Here is a 19,743-nt window from a genome sequence, read left to right as displayed (position 1 = left end):
AGATTAATGACACATATTTCTTGAGAGCTTTTTGAGACATTCATAATCTTAGATCACTTTGTTACTGAAGCAAGGCTACATTTTAACAAGAATCCAAAGAGACCCATATGTTCGTACAAGTTTGAGAAACTGTATGAAACAATAATATACCATATACTCAAAAATCTTTGTTTTTCCAGATCAGTCAAATTTAGCATTTATCTTCAAAGCAGGAATAACATTTTCTCTGTTTTGCTCATTCATTTTCTTACAATTGTGGATAAGTTATGATTATTCAACCCTTGACTTGGTAATTGCCAGTGACCTGCATGGAAACCTCTTTGAGGCTGTTCTCAGTAAAGAAAAGGGCACCTATGTATCCCAGATTACCTCACCTCTGGCAATAACTAAAATTATGGGAGAAGAAAAAATATCACAAGACATAGATGTGAGAATTAGACAAATTTGACTGAACCAAATTACAGTAGAAACAAAAAAGAGAGAAAGTCAGAATCTGTGATAGAGTTTAAAGTGAAAATCTATGTCTAAAAAGCAGCCTCAACAATGAGACAAAGTCTCAGTGCTTTGGAGACCCAGGAGGATGGAGTTCACTTAATTACTGTCACAGCATGAGGGACCCATGCCAATAAGATAATCCATTAGTAGAGTCTTTAGAATCATGCTGGGGAGTGGGCATGAGCTAAAGAGAGAAATGAACACCATGTCGCAGGGGCATAGCAATCAAAACATGGATTGTGTTGATTTTCTGTTATTTCTTTTCAAACTACTCTTTTTCTAACGAGGCATTTCAAGCTTTCATGAAATATATGTTATAATTTCCTTCTTTCTTCTTCTTCTTCTTCTTCTTTTAAATCGTGGATTCTTCTTGTAATCCCTTCCATTTCCAAAGTGTTCTGAATGTTGACAATTATAGTTCCTTAAGCTTCTTAAATTCTCCTTCCAGGTGAATATACTGTAATGACAGCTCATTTCCACTTGAAAAGAAAAATCGGTTATTTTGTGATTCAGACCTATCTGCCTTGCATCATGACTGTAATTCTCTCCCAAGTATCATTCTGGCTGAACAGAGAGTCGGTGCCAGCGAGAACTGTGTTCGGTGAGTGACAGCCTGCAGTACAGCACATTTTGTTTCAAGGTTTCTCTCTGGATGCTTATCACCTCCATGGTTTGTGATATGTGATGCAGATAAAGTTGGTCTAGGTTTTGGATGATAAGACAGAGTTACAGAATGGTAAACTACCATCAGAACCCCACTTTAAACAAGTGTTTAGATTACACAGATAATTTAGAACTGTATTTAGTTGTGGTTTTCTATTTGTTCCTGTTATTAATATTTTCTGTTTAATCACACTAAATTTAGCACTCTTCTCTATGTTAACAGAGGGAGACAGTTTTCAGTGTGTTTTTTGTTTTATTTTATTCAGGGGAGAAGAACATTATGTTTAAAGCATTTCTATGATAATTTTTCTTACTTTGCTTTTTAGTAAAGAAAGTTGACATCAGTTTTATGTGTTAGAGAACAAGGATAATATTGAACTCGACATTCTTTCCTTCCATTGGGGCGTTTGATTTTCTTAACTAAGCACAGGTAATGGTCGTTTTTAAATTTTAAGGTGGAGAAGATCATGTTTTTAGTGGGTGTTTTATTCATTTGTTGGTGTTTTACTCCCTCGGAGTTCTGAAAGGGTTGTTTGGTTGATAACATTATTTTTCCCATGGAATTGCAGACCCTCTCAGCTCCTTCAGTTCTTTCTCTAGCCACTTCCTTGGGGACCCCGTGGTCAGTCTAATGGTTAGCTGCAAGTACCAATGCAGGACAACTTGATAGCATTTTTTTTTTTTTTTTTTTTGCAGCATAGAAAAAGCTGAGCACAGTCTATGACAAATTATCCTGGTGTCTTCCTGTGATTGACACTCTTATTCATTCATAAAGGTGTTTGTTGAGAACTTATTTCAGTAGCGGAGCAGGAATTGAAAAAGCAATGCAAGAACATATGTCCTGCATTCAGGTGGCTTTGGTAAAAGATGGAAGAAAATTAACTGAAGTAATCACAGTATTGCTATATTGCATATCACAGGCTTTATTGCACAGCCACATTCACCCTGGTAAAAAACCTAAAAGCGTATTCTCTTAAATTGAAGTTTAGGAATACAATGGTGCTTTAATATTTGAGGTATATCTTAAAATAAGTGGGAATGTCTTGAACAGGAATGTCTTTGGTTGTGGACATCTGTAGCCAAGGAAAATGGAATGTTCAATAATGTTGAAGAATGAAGGAACACTGTATGTTTGCTCATTAACTGTTTCAAGATGTCCAGTGGAGATACAAATAGAGAGGCTGTCCAAGACCTTCATGAGAATGAGATATTACTTTACCTTAATGAAATGAACCTTCAATTACAGAAAAGGCAATCTTGTGCAATCTTCTGATGTCATGGTATCGGTAAAAATCTCAGAGAAATGCTTGCTATTTAATATATACTATTTATTTTATTTTGACTAATTTTTGAGTATTATTGACACATGTAACACTATACATTACTAAAACATATGTATGTATGTATGTATGTATGCATGCACGCATGTATGTACATCCCATCGAGTATGTATATACAACTGTAATGGTATTGTCTTCTAGCTTTTTCTTAACAGCTTTTCCATTGTTATGTGTCTTGGCGACATATAATATAAGTTCCATTTTCTTGGCAGAATTCATTAGCATTACACATCATTTTTAGTTATAGATATATGCTGTGTAGCAGATATTAAATTTTATTTCTATTTTAAAGTTATCCTTTTATGATTAATATAATTCAAATAGTAATTAAGAAAAGTTGTTAAAGCTGAAATGTAATAAGCAACCAGAGACCCGAAGTAAACTTAAAGTGATATTTAAGTATTCCAATGGAATAAAATAATTTTGTTAATAAAGAATACATTGGCAACAAAGAGGAAAAAACAGAAAGGTTGTTTGGAAAAGGGTCCAGGAGTCTGGATAAATATCCAACATAACTATAAAGAAAATATAATTTAAGTTAATATTTAAGGCATTTTTTTCCTGTTTTTTAAAAGAAGAATGTTCTCAGTAACAAAACCAGTAACAAAACCAAAATGAGAAGAATAGAAAAGTAGGAAAATAGAGGTGAAGGGACTGGAGAAAAAAAATCATCCAGAGACTGCTTCACCTGGGGATCTACCCAATGTGTAGCCACCAAACCCAAGCACTATTGCTGATGTCAAGTTGTTCTTACTGGCAGGAACCTGATATGGATGCCTCCTCAGAGGCTCTACCAGAGCCATCAGAGCCATACCAAAACAGAGGAGAATGCTTGCAGCTTACCATCAGATTGAGCAGGGGACCCCAATGAAGGAGCTAGAGAAAGAACTAAAGGAGCTGAAAGGGTCTGCAACCTCACGGGAAGGACAAAATTGTTAACTAACCAAACCCACCACAGTTCCCAGGGACTAAAGCACCAACCAATGAATTTACACAGAGAGACCCATGGCCCCAGGTGCATATGCAGCAGAGGATAGCATTCTCTGGCATCAGTGGGAGTAAATACCTTTGGTCCAGCGAAGGCTCCTATTCCCAGTGTAGGGAAATGACAAGGTGCTGAGGTGGGAGTATGTGGTTGGGAGAGGGGCCATCTTCATGAAGGCAATGGGAGGTGGAGGAGGGATGGAATTGGTGGAAGAGACAACATCTGAAATGTAAATGTAGAAAATATTCAATAAAACTATGTATTTAAAAATAAGACAAATACAAGAGACAGATGAGTTAGAGACAGAACAAATAATGATTTCCAGTGTGTGTGTGTGTGTGTGTGTGTGTTGCTGTAAGGACTGAAAGCAATTCTCTTGTAAATGGATGCTGTTTAATGGTTAAAGCATTTTTGGCAAAAGTCCTAAAATTTGTTTTTTGTTATCAATATAATTCTGATATATATATATATATATATATATATATATAGATTTAGATAGATAGATAGATAGATAGATGATAGATAGATAGATAGATAGATAGATAGATAGATAGATAGATAAAGAGAGAGTATTGTATGATATAACTCATTTGAGTGATGAACAGGAGTTAGTCTAAACCACATTTCTAGAGTTTCAACCTTCTCTAAATATTTTTAAATTTAGGCAGGTTTATACAATTTATTATATTTAAAAACACTTTTAAACAAAATAAGATAAAATAAAAGCCATGCCATGGGGATTAGACAAGACAAACAAACAGAAAGTTTAAAAAAGTAAAAGTAAAAATTGTTCCAAATGGTATTTTACTATTCTTCTAAACCAGCACTGTATTCAGCCATCATCAGTGAAGCTTACTCCTGCTGTATGTGGTGTTGTGTATGAGTTCCATCACACAGAGAGGGTGTTAAGTCCAATCAGACTTTGGTCGATTACTCCCACAAAATCTGTGCCACCATTGCTCACCAATCATACTTTGAAAGCAGGGCACATTGTAAATCCAACCTATTGTGACTGGGTAGATGTTGAGTTAGTTTCTTCTTATAGATCATAGGCTTTATTACTTTGGGTCAATTACATACTATTTTATTTTTCAGTGTCATTTGGCAAATGTAAAGAAGACAGTCACTGAGGGTTGCAAAGTGTTGAGGAATTCTTACATTTTAGATAGAGTATATCGCTTGGGCCTTTCCTTGTTGTTATCGCTGAGTGACTTCCTCTGAGTGCAGAATCCTTAGCACCTCTCTACCTTGGTGTATTCTATCCACAGAACTGCACATATAATAATCTTGTCCTTATATGTGAGCCTAGGGAAATAGCATCACACTACACCCTCATATAAATGCCTTTACAGGAAGAATGTTGACTGTGATTGTGTCACAGAATAAATTCTGTGTAAATATCTTCAATGATTATTATCTGGTTTCTGACACAGCTTCCTTCTCTATGTCAAGACATATTCCAAGGGCAGTTAGCCCATTTGAAATAGAATAACAGTACCCACTTTCGTGAGACAGAGTCTTTGAGGAACTAGAAACTAGAAACAATAGGTCTGGGCTAGAATTTAAGTTCATTGACATTTGATCACCAGAGGATATTTTTGTTGAAGAAAGTGTCTGAATCATTGACTGTATTTCTGTGGACTGCAGCCATGTGAATTCAGGTTTGGTGTGGTAGTATGATTCAAGTCATCTAAAGTAGCAATATTTGTTTCAGTGCAATTATTGAAATTCAAGTCAAGGGAGTGTAAACTCACCTCAATTGTAGGCCCCTGTTTACTTCATTCATGTTAGTCATATGTCAGTTTAACATACTTAAGAAGCATGATTTTAGAAATGTCTGCCATCTAAAAACACCAGCATTAAATCTTACTTTTTGAATGTCAAATAGAAGGAAGGCCAAAATGGGGATGCCTCAGTTCTTAGAAGGAGAACAAAACACTCATGGGAGAAAAGACAAGGTCAATTAGAGGAACAAGGATTGAAGAAAAGATCATTCAGAGGCTGTCTCACCTTGGGATCCATCCCATATGCAGCCACCAGTCTCAAGCAGTATTGTTGATACCAAGAAGTACTTATTGGCAGGAGCCTGATATGGATGCCTCCTTATAGGCTCTGCCATTGTCATATAGATACAGCTCAGAGCATGCTTACAGCTAAACATTGGACTGGACAAAGGGACACCAATGAAGGACTTAGAGAAAGGACTGAGGAGCTGAAAGGGATTGTAACCTCATGGGAAAAACAACATTGTCAACGAACCAAACCCTCACAACTCCCATGGACTACAACACCAACCATTGAGCACACATAGTGAGCCCCTGGCTCCAGTTGCGTGTATAGCTGAAGATAGCAGTGTCTGACATCAGTGTGAGAAGAGGCCTTTTGTCTAGGGAGGGCACGTTTTCCAGTGTAGGGTTATGCCAAGGCAATAGGATGGAGAAGGTGATTGGGAGCTAGTGCACCTTCCTGAAGAAAAGAAGAGGGGGAGGTGGAATAGGAAAGGGGTTGGGGAAGGAAACAACATTTCAAACATAAATACAGAGAATATCTAATCAGATTAAACAAAATTAAAACAAATATTACTTTTTCGCTATAGTCCCATTGCTCATAATAGATGCACTCCATGCAGACAATGGTTGAGTAACACAAATAATGAGACTCTGTGTGTTTGCCATTTCCTGGAATTTGGAAGAAGTTTTCCCAGAAAGTAAGGGTAGTTGGAGCCTACTTTAGAGGAAGGAATCTACGTACATCCTTATGGCTTAGTCTTAAATCTTATTCATATATAACTGAGCTTGACTTTGCCCTGGCTTTGAGATAGAGTAAGTACAATGAAAAAGCTAAAAGTGGACCTACCTGGAATCTTACAGGTTCACTCTCCCCAGCTGTTTAGCAGAAAACATCTGCTACCTATGTTGCTGCATGGCCAACTCTCTTATCTATACCTTATTGAATGCATCCTTCTTAACTGCTTAAGAATACCATTGGCATAATCCTCCATCTGATATCATCGGTGCCTTCAATATTTAGTCATCATTAATAAAAAATAGAGTAATGCAAGGTTAAAAACATCTTCTTTACTATGGAATTTGTGTGTTGAAAATATATCCAGGTTCCTGGTTTCTATATAGCTACATGAAACATTCACATGAAGCACATGATCAGAACACTGTTAGAAGTAAAAGAGCTCTGTATTATAATGTGAAAAATCAATATGAGTGCTGAAAGCTTTTTATAATGATATTAATGCAGCTTACTAAAGAGTTTATGAGGTGCTGAAACAAAGAAACACACACACATACATTTCTTTATATGTGTATATCTATCAGTTAATGATATAACAAGAAATACTGCTGAGGACTGAATACATTGTAGACAAAATATTATACAAGTAATGAAAAAAGCTTGTGTTACTTTGTCTCTATTGCTAGCTAGGAAAATTCATTTAATTTCCATATATGCTAGGCTTGTTCTGTTGTCAATGGAAACCCATGCTATCTACATGAGGGAAATGCTAGAAGGATAATGAAATAGCAAATGCAAGGCCAACATATATTATCTACATCAATATATCTGCAAATTCTGTAAAGGACTATGATGAGCTGTGAAGGATGAAAATTTGAAGTAGTAGTTAGTTAGACAAAATAAACCCATAGGTATTGATTACACGCACATGTGTATATGTATGTGTTTGTGTATTTGTGTGTGTGTGTGAATGTATGATAATGTTTTCATTAATTAATTAATTTATTAACTTTACATCCCAATCGCACCCTCTTCCTTATCTCCTTCCAGTGCTACCCATCCAAGTCACTTTCCCCCTTCTCCCCTCTGGTAAGGAGTAGGGAAGGCACCAAGGCCCATCAACCTGCTCTGGTGTATCAAGTTGCATCACGACTAAGCACATCCTCTCATACTGAAGCCAACCAAACTAGACAGCCCAGCTAGAAGAAAGGGATCCAAATGCAGGAAACAGAGTACTGGTCAGAGACAGGCGCCACTCCTCTTCAGATTGTTAGGGAACCCATATGAAGACCAAGCAGGATATCTTCAATATGTGTGTAGGGGACTCAGGCCAGTCTGTGCATAATCATTGGCTGGTGGTTTGATCTTATGTTCTAAAACTCTTATCACTGGGAAAATAAGATATTTTCCTAAATGTAGAGGGACTTATATTTTTGCACTAATCATTTTTTTTTTGCATTTTATTGGATATTTTATGTATTTACATTTCAAATGTTATTTTCTTTCCTGGTCCCCCCTCTCCCATCCCCCTTCACCCTGCTCTATGTGGATCCTCCTTCTCCCAATGCCCCAACCTGGCATTCCCCTACACTGGGGAAATGAGCATTCACAGGACCAAGGGCTTCTACTTTTGATGCCAGACAATGCCATCCTCTACTACATATACAGCTGGACCTATGGGTTCCTCCATGTGTACTCTTTGGTTTGTGGTTTACTCCCTAGGAGCTCTGGGGGAGGGGTCTGGTTGGTTGATATTGTTGTTTTTCTTATGTGATTGCAAACCACTTCAGCTCCTTCAGTCATTTCCCTAATTCCTTATTGAGGTCCACATGCTCACTTGATGATTAGCTGCAAGCATCTTAATCTGTATCAGTAAGGCTTTGGATGAGCCTCTCAGGAGAAAGCTATATCAGGCTCCTGTTAGCAAGCACTTCTTGGCATTAGCAATAGTTACTTGGCTTGATGGCTGCATATGGTATGGATTCCCACGTAGAGAAAACTCTAGATGAACTTTTCTTCAGTCCCTGCTCTACACTTTGTTAGGGTATTTTCTCTGTAAGAAATTTGTTTTCAGTTCTCAGAGGACTGATGCATCTACATTTTGGTATTCCTTCCTCTTGAGCTTCATGTTGTCTGTGAATTCTATCTTGGATATTCCAATCTTATGGGATAGTATCAGTTTATTAGTGAGTGCATACCATGTGTGTTCTTTTGTGATTGGGTTACCTCACTACAGGATGATATTTTTTTATTCCATCCATTTGCCTAAAAATTTCATGAATTCATTTTTTCTAATAGCTGAGTAGTACTCCATTGTATAAATGAATCACATTTTCTGTACCCATTCCTCTGTTGAAGGACATCCAGGTTATTTCCAGCTTCTGGCTGTTATAACTAAGGGTACAGTGAACATAGTGGAGCATGTGTCCTTGTTATGTCTTGGAGCATCTTTTGGGTATTTTCCTATGAATAACTCTTGAATGAGTCAAGGTGAAGAGCAAATTTCTACTGTAAACTTGCAGTTTTATTTACTGCAGACTCAAAACTATATTTCTTACCCTACCCAGCTTGTTTTCCTGACTAGTACTCATGGACATGTTAATTTGAAGTCTGAAGGTGAGAAAGAGCACTGTAGAAGCTCAAGGCAAAAAGAGAGAAGAGTGAGAAAGTAGGAGAGGGAGAGGAAGAGAGAGGGGTTGAGTAGCTGGGACTGAGACAGTTACATGAGTAAAGACTTCAGTCTGTGGAGCTAACAAATTAGAGCAGTCACATCAGTAAAATGATAATTTTCGCTGAAATTCACAAGAAGAAGCTGTTAGTGGAAGTAGAATATGTAGACAGTGGCAGGGTATGAAAATAATGAACATGAAGACTGTACATGGCAGAGATAATTTCAGAGTTCCTTCCCAATCTCCATTTTCCAAGAGGCACTGGCTGTGGAGTGCTAACAGGAGGCATACCTGGCATCTCAGAATTGACTTTGGCACAAGGCAGCACATGCTAATCAGATGCAAGCTGCCAGCCCACCAGCAGCCTTTCTCCCTGCTGCTGCCACAGGCTCATCCCACCCATTCCACTGCCAATTAGGAAAGAGAGTGAAGCAAAATACAGTAATAAACCATGGCAAGGGAAATTAGAGAGCTTTTGAAGGTGGAGTTCGGGCTGAGCTGATTTGTTGGGAATACAGGTGGCCTGCCCAAGTCTTCTCAATATGAATGAATTATTATTATCTTTCCGTGAGGATTTAAGAAAGTAATTAAAAGTAATTGCTGTTCTTTATTTTGTCACATTCGCACTTATATTGAGATTTTGAGGAGACCTTGTAAATTTTAACATAATATAGTCATAGTTGTTTAAGACAGTTCAGCTACTCTAATTTTTAGCTCAGAAATAATACTGAAACTATGCTCATTGTAACTAGTAAGTTTTCAATGCATACTATCAAACCTTTCTTTTGCCTCAGAAATTCTTTTTATAAAGCCCTTTTTATTTGATAAACAGTAAATGTGCAGCAAATAAAACAATAGAAAAAAAGAAATAATACTGAAAACAGCACTGTATAACATCCTACTTATATGATATGCTGAGTTGAGTATATCAAAATTATTTGTTGTTTAATTGCTAAACAATTTATTAGTTAAATAATAACATTGCCTTCCCATTTGCTGACAAGAAAACTCACCCATGGAGCAATTTTTGAGGCCATACAACTTCTGTAACCTTTCCATAACACCATTTCTATTATCTAACATCAGGTCAATATGTAAATAGCAAATAGATATAGATAGATAGATGATATAGATATAAATGGTATATATATTGATAGAGAGCTGGAAATAGGGATAGAGATATATTTGTGTGTGTATGTGTGTGTGTGTAGGTTGGGTATTCCTTCTGAGAATCATGTTTACTAAAATTGTGTCATTACTTGAATCCAACACTACAAATTCCATTCTTATCCTTATGGTTAGCTGTCAGAAGATGGATTTGTTGGAGTATTTTGTGCTTTGAACTATAGTTGAAGTTTTACTATTAGTAGACTAGGACTGATGTAGTAATACACACTTTCATATTCTCATCTCACTTGTCCTGCCATCCCTGTGCATATAAACTACCACACTTGCATCAGGATAACACAGAGAAACTCACTGTAAAATGAGCATAATTTGATTGTTGTATTAACTACGTTCTCAAAAATATTTGCACATTTTATTTTGGAAGTCATCTATAAAATATTCATCATTCTATAGAATGTATGAGCAAGACTGCAGGTTTCTAATATTTTTTTCACTGTAATTTTGTTTGTTTTGTTTATTCAGGCTTTATTGTGTAGAGCAGGTAAGTCATGAACGATGTTATCTCCTGCTTAAGTCTCTAACATTATAATATCTTATTTATGTCTCTTTTGGCCTTAACTTGACTTCTCTTTTGAAGTGTATTTTCTGTTTACAATTCTTACACTTTGAAATTATAATGTAGAGAACAATAGCTAATTCAGTTTGATTCTTCCCCTACTTTATTGGTATATGAGTGTGCATTTGTAGGTTTTAATCCTTAAAAGTATAAAAGCTACTAGTTATGTTCAATGACAGTTCAAAGAAATTAGAAAATGTTTCTAATACATTATTCATCATAAATAACAAAATTTTTCCTCAGCTAAATGACCTTAGGGAGCTACAAAAAGTCTCCCAAAAGATTAACATTTCAGCATTCAACTTGCAGTTTGTGGCAATGCCATTTCCAGGAATGGAAGGAAAATGGATTTGAGAGCAGTGGGGATTTTGCACAGAGAAGGGCTTTCTTTGGTCTCCTGTTCTTTTATTGTCTTATTGTCATTGTGCCAACAACATGATTTTATCCTAAACTCAACAAATCACAATATTACCGTGGTATATAGCAATAGTCGCACTAAGTTTGACTGTACCAGACAAAGGAAAGCACATATCTCTGGCATCTGCTTTTGAGCATTTCTAATCCAGGTTTACCTTAATGCAGACAGTTCTGAACAACCCTCATTACAGAAATCCAGAAACTGCCTATGAGCCATGCTAAAACTTGGAACGGACACTTTCAATAATGTGCACTAGAAGTTGACGGTTTATGCTTGCAAGAGCTTCATCTTAAGCGATGATGGCATTGCAAAATCCAAATCATTATCAAATTATGCCTAATTAAAAAGCTGAATCATGTCCTTTGAGACATCTAAGGACAGAGTAGTTCAGACTTAAATATCAAGGGTTTAATTAATCCAGAATTACAGATCTATTTTGAAAAGATTCTCAGATTTGTGGAAACAATTAAAGAGTGGAAAAGAAACTGCTCCCCCTCGCCATTCTCCTTTTTAATGACCCATGGTGATTTTTATACCAAGTAGGGAATGAATAGCTGAGTCTTTTTGAATCAATCATATTGTTCAGAATTCTTTGGTTTTTCTCAGTCTACCACTAGATGGGGCTCTTACATCCTTGCTTTGCATTCTTAACATCCTTGTTATCCACTATTTATCTAGGGGGCTAAAGAGCATAGTAAACAAACAAACAAGCTTCAGAAATCTGCATTAGATAGATTATATGTAGTTTGTCATTAAAAGACTATGCAATGAATATTCTAATCACTGCTGTAGACAGAATGTCAATGAGGTACAGTATGGGAGAAGGAAGATGGAGGGAGAGCTATTCAGGCATATGTGTTTGTACCACTTGCTCAATAATCCAAGATGATATCGGCTCCATTTTCAGGTGGAAAGGTTGACCGTAGAGTGCTGTGCTGTGCAAAAGCCACCATCTTATATAACTTAAAATGATGTTTACATTTTGATGCAATTAAACCTCTGTGTCACTCTCCAGAAGCAGTTAGAAGATTTTAAAAGTTTCCATTAAGCTTTAAAATTTATCTTTCCCAAGCAATTGCAACAGTTCCAACAATTCTATGTTCTTAACATAGAACAGAGACCTTGCAGGCTTCACCAGTAAATTGCCTTGCTAGAAAATGATGTTAATCTATAGCTAATATTGAAATAAAACTGCTTTTTAAGTTTGTGGCAAAGAATGTGGAATTTTAAGTAAGACTTTCTGAATTTCTTCTTGCATTTACTTAATAATGCTGTGATTTTTCAGTAAGACACTGAACCTCACTTTATTTAAATTTTCTTGTTTATGTAGTACAGTAGCTGCATCAGTTAATGCACTGACGGTAACCTTAGTGGTACGTAGATGTCACATTAACAAATGAAATAAAACACAAAAAATACTTTCTTTTAGATTCATTTTGACCAAAACCTTTGAATTTTCCTATGTGTTTTCCGTCTTTCTGTGGTTACTGAACAATCTGAAAACTATCAACTCTCTTCCTCTATTCTCTATTTCTACCTCTACCTCCTTCCCTCTGTCTCTCCCCCCACCCACCCTATGTGTATGAATAACAAAATAAATTTTGGGAAAAGCAACAGACATCATGTCTAAAAATTTCTATATCTCTATGCACAAAAAGTAGGTGGCTCCGCAATAAATATTATATTTATTCATTTGTTCAATCAAAAGGAGTAATGCTTGCCAGGTCCTGTGATGGACTTAAATAGAGATGCCTCTCTTCAGCGAATTGGTGCTCTGCTTGAGGTGAAGAGTAGATAAACATGCCCATAAAATTTGGTTAACATTACTATGTTAATATGAAAAATAGTCTCTGACAACACCAAAAACTTTCACTGCAGAAGTCAAGTACAACTCCCATCTTTGATCATGTGGCTTAAGGCTCTGTCAATGTCTGAGCTCAGCAATCACCATGGGTCTCTATGTGTATGAATGCACGTTCAGATTCAAATATACTGCGAATTAATATTATTCTGTCTTGAAAATCTTTTGATATCTTAAATTGAAGAGTTGCTACATGCTTTGATTTTAAATTGACTTAAATAGTTATATACGTATGGTCTTATTAGTACTTTCAATCTTACTATAATTATGTTAAAGGTTTCATTAAAGCATTAAAATAATTTTATGGTCTGTGGTTTCTTATAAAGTATAATCTAGGTTTGGGGCTTGGACTGAGGAAGAAGCAAGTTTAATGACTAAACCAGAAGCTTAATTATTAAACACTTTGATTTCTTGAATTTTCTTTTCTTGGATAATTATTAGAAAACAGTAGAGGAACATTTATCATATATCAACCTTCTAACAGGTTATAATTAATTGGCATCCATTTCTACATGGTATCACAGGCTGTTTCTTAAAAGTAAGATGTCAGTACACAGTGGCTGGCAGAGTAGAACATCTGAGTTTCTTACTTAAAATTTTAGGCCACAATGGGGCATTTGTAAATTTTCTTTATTACCATAACTTACATTCACCTACTCTTTAATTCTCAAAAGTTGCTTATATAATATCAGGGTAGTATGTTAGTCAGAATTTATAGGAGCTTTTATGATTGCAAATCAGCCATAAAACACCCAGGACAAAATAACCCCCCCCTCCAGAAGGGAATGACCGGCATCTAACTAATAACAGGGTCTTAATTTTAAAATAAAGTGCTAATGCTGTGAGGCTGAACACTTTGTATTTCAGGCCTGATATGTGTAGAGTTTGCAAGCTATCTCTATTCTGACAACAAACCAACGCTGAACAACATGAAAACTAAGGGGGCTCGTTGCATTCACAGTGAACAGTGATGACAGCCAAGGTGTCATCCTAAATTGTGAAGAGGCAGGCAAACTCAGGGTGACAGGGCCAAGAGCTCTTACCTGGAAGAGAAGCTGTGGGAGCCATATGCTGGTTGGAACATTGTCACAGTCATTTTGACAAATTGCATGGGACTGAATCTGAGTTACAGTGAGGATAAGCCAGTTAGCAAGCTATGGTGTTTCTGCAGCACCACAGGTTCATGGACTCTAACTAGATACTGTTACTAGATACTCCAAAGAGGATGTGAGAATTATGGTCAGAATCAGTGCAGCTAATAATTCTATGCTTTTGCCAGACCCTCATTCAGATCAAAACCTTCAGAAAAAACTTGCTTGGTTGACTAGAATGTCTCTCTCTTGATAGAAATGAAGCTTTTCCAACTTAACACAGAAAAGGTGATAATTCAGTCTGTACATCAGGGATTTAAGGAAATGTGTTATGAGTGTTGTAGCATGTTGAGCAGCTAGCACAATGGAGAAACACTTGTGGATGTTGTAACCTGGGACATAGGTTCACTAACACAGAGATGCAGTCAGCATCTATATCCTCTCCCCTTAGCTGCCAATCCTACCATCTCTGGACTCCAAAAATCTATAAGAGAGCTAAATGGAGCACACTGGAATTCGTGGCAGGGGGCACTCATAACTACAGCAAGCATTATTAACACAACTCAGCAACTATTAAACTAAAGGAGATCAATTAACATAAATTCTACCCTACAAGTCCACCATAATTCCTCTTCCCCATTCTGTGACAATAATAACAATAAAATTGATTGATAAAATTGATCGATAAGTTAAAAATAGAAAGAAAAGTGGTGAAAACGCTAAACCATGATTTAGTTGTTGGTATTACTGGATGGAAAACATAAACTGTTTGGTACATCATTGATGTTTAATGGATTTGCTGTTAGCATAAAGAGCAAGAAAGAGCAGTGTAATAGTGGCAGAGGGATGTAACTAAGGAATGATCAAAATGAAACAGATTTTATTGTGTGCATGCATGAATTCCTCAGAACAGAGCGAAAATTAGAAAGGTAACCCTAGAAATTAAAACACAGCATGGAAACGGAGATTCAAGGATCAGGCTCAGCAGTAAGCTGAGTAAGAAAAGAAAGACTGATGAATTTCCAGGTATGTATCATTATAAAGTCAAGAAAGTGTAAATCAAACAGACAGATAAAACTAAATACTAGGTGGGGAAATGCTACAACTTCGACATACCTTAAATGTTCATAACTGGAACAGAAGAAGAATGTAAGAATATAAAATAAATATTTGAAATAATAATGGCTGAAAATTCAGCATTACTAATTACAAACCAAACTACAAGAAACACTCAGAAAGCCCAAGGGCAGAGAAATAAGTAGAAATGTATGGAGAACATTCAGAAGGTGGAGTATGCTACTGTACATCTGAGATCGCAGGCCCTACCAGTTGGAGATCTAGTTGGCTCACAGCAAATTTGAACCAGCTTGGTTTATGAAGTAAGTTTTGTACCAGCCAAAAGTACATAGGACATGTACCTTAAAAGAAGTCTACCTAAATCTTCAAACTACAGTAAACTAAAGGCATTTATAAAATCTTGGTGGGGTTGAAGAAGAAAAATGAAAACAGAAATCAAAATCTTTACTGCAGAAATAGGCGAAGTATCTGAAGTAATCTTTAAATCGGGCTCTGATGTTAAGCCTTTTCTTGAAATCCTCATATTTTTCCTTTCATGCCCACATCCTTTGTTCAATTCTGCTGATGGTATGGATCCAGTGTCCTTTTGTCTTGCATGTTATCAATGAATCCAGTTTATTTTTTGATACTATGTTACTCCTTACCACATGTTTCTTTACATTAAATTTGCCATACCTAAAATCTCCACAGATTGAATTATGGGTTATCATGTAGCTTGCCCAGTTGTACATATGAAACATTTGCGCTCTTACGTTTTAATATCTCTTAGAGAGTTCTGATTTTGTTCCACTGCATCCAAAATTCAGGGACTATTTCAGGAAAGAAGTGGTAGGTCTCTTGATAGTGTGCTAATGAATACACACCTTTCCAGTTTATATCACCAGGGAGCAGCTTGAAGAAATATTTATATATTCAATAACTTTGTAGTGTGTTTCTATATTCCACTAGGTGCCCCTTTCTTTTTGAAGTTTTGGAGGGAAGACAGATGAGTGCAGGACAGGTGGTGGAAGGGAAGCACAAGACAGTTCACAGATGATCTCAAGGAAAAGAACGCCAGGGAAACATGGCGACTACAGAGACCACGAGCCTTTGTTCTTTATTAACTTGTGTGCTCACAAGAGCCTGCAAACGTAGAATTTGATAATTACTAATAACAGTTCATTACATGAGGGAACACAAGTTATCAAAATATAAAGGAGGGGAACATGCACAAGAGAAAAAGGTACAGTTCGCGCAAAAGTATGTACATTTACCCGCACCGACAAAACGTTTATGCCTCTGCCCTTGAAGCTAACATCTGAAACTTGTGTCATTTAGATTGCAGACACTTTCACTGAAAGGAGACCTTTAAGAAGCAAAGTGTTTAAGTCAGGAAATGAGTTTTGGATATAATAAATCTGTGACCTAGTCAGATAAGCCAGAAAACTCACATATACTCATCTTCCCAGGCATATGGTTGCTACACAAGCTGTAATTAGAGCTCTCTAGGCCATACAATAATGATAAATGTGTAAATTGTCCCTAAGATAGAGAAGATTCAGTGTTTTATTGACAGGTGTATAGGAGCTATAAGTTATAGTTGCAACTATTCTCAGTGTGATACTAATGTGTTCTAAACATTATTATGTTATGTTACAATTGTAATTTTCTCAATGGTAGTAATATATCCAAAATACTATTGTATTCGGGTAAGAGTTAAGTATTGTTTTGTTCATTGTGATGATTAAAGACAGAAACAAAACATTTTTATCAGACTCTTGTTTCTGCTATTTCTAGCAGTAGCCAGCAGGTGGTATCAAACAATTTTACATTTCTTCTATTGCAGTTTTTGCTTCTGAGAATTGGGACTTCTTTTTCCTAACTTGTACTACACACACCACTGTCTCCCAGTTCCTCTCTCTTCGCTTCTCTGTCTTTTGTCTAACCTCTCACTTTCTGTCTCTGTTTACCTTTCTGTCTCTCTATCTCTCTCTGTTTCTCTGTCTCTCTCTGTCCCTGTCTCTGCCTCTGTCTCTCTCTCTCTCTCTCTCTCTCTCTCTCTCTCTCTCTCTCTCTCTCTCTCTCTCTCACACACACACACACACACACACACAGACACAGACACACACACACACCACAAATAGTTTTACATTATCTTTGTCATTTAATTTCTTGAATTCACCTAGAGGGTATTTTATTATTCTTTCTTCATATACAGATGTATCATATGACAATAGAGGACCCACCTTCACACTCTGTTAACTCATTTGGTCGCAGTAACACTCTTAAAAAGTGCAATTTAAAATCCTTACTTTAAACAGAAAAGAAAGAAACTGATTAAAACAAAAGATGAGGCAGTGAAGAAAATCTCCCAGAGTCACAGCTACAACTCAGACATCTGGCAGTGCGGACTCTTCCTTGAGTGATGCTGAAACCACTTTCTCTGATTTGACTTTCCTCATTCAGCATATATTGCATTCCAACCCTTAGCATTGTCTTGCTTGGAGGTCATTGATTCAAATGTAGGAATCAGAATACCTATTTACCTTAACAAGTTTCTGTGACTATTCATACTATTACATAAAACGAAATCAGAGTATACAAGAGGTAGAGGTTAGATGTGGTCATTGCCAACTGCTTAACTCACACCTTCACAGATGCACAGAGATTTTCAATGAGGAAGCTCTTTACCGTACTCAACTGCATGTTTTCCTGAGACAGAGCTCCTTCTCCCAGAGAGAGAGAACAAGATGTATGCTTCAGAGGTCACACCAAGGTGAAGAGGAGAAACACTGAAGTGATGCTATGGAAACACTTCTTTATGGAGGGCATGATGAGCTGGCAAGATAACATTGTTGGAAGACACTGCAAAGTTTTGAGCTTTCCGGATAAGTGCATCATTTGTTAATGTTCAGCTCTTTCTGCTTACACTGTGATGGGAACCATCTGTGTCGAGCCATTAGACAGAAGAGCTGGCATATGAAAAATCTTATCCTTCTTGTGAAAGGGAGCAAGGAAGAGACGAGGGGAGGGCAGGGGGGAAGCACTTTGCAGATGAAGTAAACACTGTTGTTGTCAAATTCAAAAACTTTCTGAAAGCAAATGAAAGGTGCATAGGAGAAATGTTTGAACGCGGTTAAAAGCCGATGTCTGCAGGGAAGATTCATATTGAGTTGGCTGTCACAGGGTATTCACATCTGTATCTGTGAGTGCACCTGGCACTAGATTTAGCTATGAGCACCAGCTTCGAAAGAAAATTGAGGTTATGATCGCCGGTCATTTGTACTTGAAAGATACTTAATTTTTTTAAAAAAATAATGTACATATGATTCCATCACTTTTCCCCTCCTTTTTCTCCCTCCCAATACCTCCTATGTGTTCGCCTTCCAAGCCCTCTCAGACACACGCAAAACCTCTTCGAAACTTAGAAGTCTCTTTTCTTTAATTATTGTAGTTAAAAATGTGTGTGTGTGTGTGTGTGTGTGTGTGTGTGTGTGTGTGTATGTGTGTGTGTGTGTGTGTGTGTGTGTAATTAGATAATTACACGTTTCTGAATTTATACAGTATGACTTATGGGCATATGGTTTTAGGGTTGACCTTTCTTCTTTAGATAACTTGGGTTCATCCTTGGGCAAATCCAGTTTTCTTTCTCTTAACAGCCTTCCATTTCCCGTGGCACTGTTGTTATCCAGGTCTTGTTTGGGAAGTCATACTGTTGAGGTATTATAGGTAGAATTTCACTGTCAAGTCCAGGACAGCCCCAATGCTGATTTCCATATCTCCGCCTCTTACATTCTCTATGTCCTCTCTCCTGTGATGTTACCTAAGGCTTGGGTATGGGAAAGCTTATTGGTGTGCACACCAAGCCTAGGTTTCCCATGATAGATTAATCTCTGCATTATACCCATAGTAGTTTTCTGTCATAGTCTTCATTTGCTGCAAAGAGGAGTTTCTTTGACATCTGGCTTAAGAAACACTTCTCTATGTGTATGAGCATATGTTCTAGAATGAATGTTCTAGTGCATCCTTAGAAATAGCTTACCAAGCTGGTCTTTGCTATAGTTCCTTAATGTCTTAACAGGTAGAAGTATGGATGGAGTATAAACATATACTCTCTGTGTATATGGAAGATAGACTGCAGGAAAGGGGCTTTTATATGAGATCCAGGTCAAATCTCTGAATCCTGTGTTTGATGTGTGTGGTTCCTTCAGTAAGAGAAGCTTCCCTTCAGTTTGTGAGTGAAAACCGAAGAAGCAGCAGCATTTAATAAGTTAAGTGGAGTACTTTGACCAGTAGTTTGAAGGAAGCTTTCTTATGACTGGTACTAATGGTTTTGTTTGTATATGGCTTTTTTGTGAAGTATGAATTGCTTATATGACATATTTATCTATATATGTCTATATATATATGCACATTTATCTTATTGTATTACATAGCATTTTAAATAAATGTAAAATATGATTTTGAGACTTAATCTAACATCTATAGAGTTATTTTTTTCCTCTTCCTTTCTTGTGTTTGAATTTCTTCCCCACTTTCCAATTAATGACCCCTATCCATTTTTTCCCTTTTCTCCCTTCTTACCACATTTACTCTATTTCTCTCTCTAATACTACCACTCAGATCACTTCACAACTAAGTGTGTTTTACATTAAATAAATTTAACATTAGTAAAC

The 19,743-nt window shown here is 36.7% G+C and overlaps 1 protein-coding gene across 1 annotated transcript in view; it reads left to right on the top strand.

The window, feature by feature from the left end:
- GABRA2 (gamma-aminobutyric acid type A receptor subunit alpha2) overlaps window positions 1-19,743 on the top strand; it is a gene marked incomplete at both ends in the record, with an annotated part of 135,697 nt that overhangs the window by 97,206 nt on the left and 18,748 nt on the right. The window contains one exon of the mRNA XM_080908282.1: window positions 944-1,096. Coding sequence (XP_080764408.1) covers window positions 944-1,096 — 153 coding nt within the window. The remainder of the gene's footprint in view (window positions 1-943; window positions 1,097-19,743) is intronic.

Source organism: Micromys minutus (genome assembly GCF_963924665.1).
Source record: "Micromys minutus genome assembly, chromosome: 1".
NCBI classification, from domain to species: domain Eukaryota; kingdom Metazoa; phylum Chordata; class Mammalia; order Rodentia; family Muridae; genus Micromys; species Micromys minutus.
This window is presented reverse-complemented; position numbering and strand designations above follow the sequence as displayed.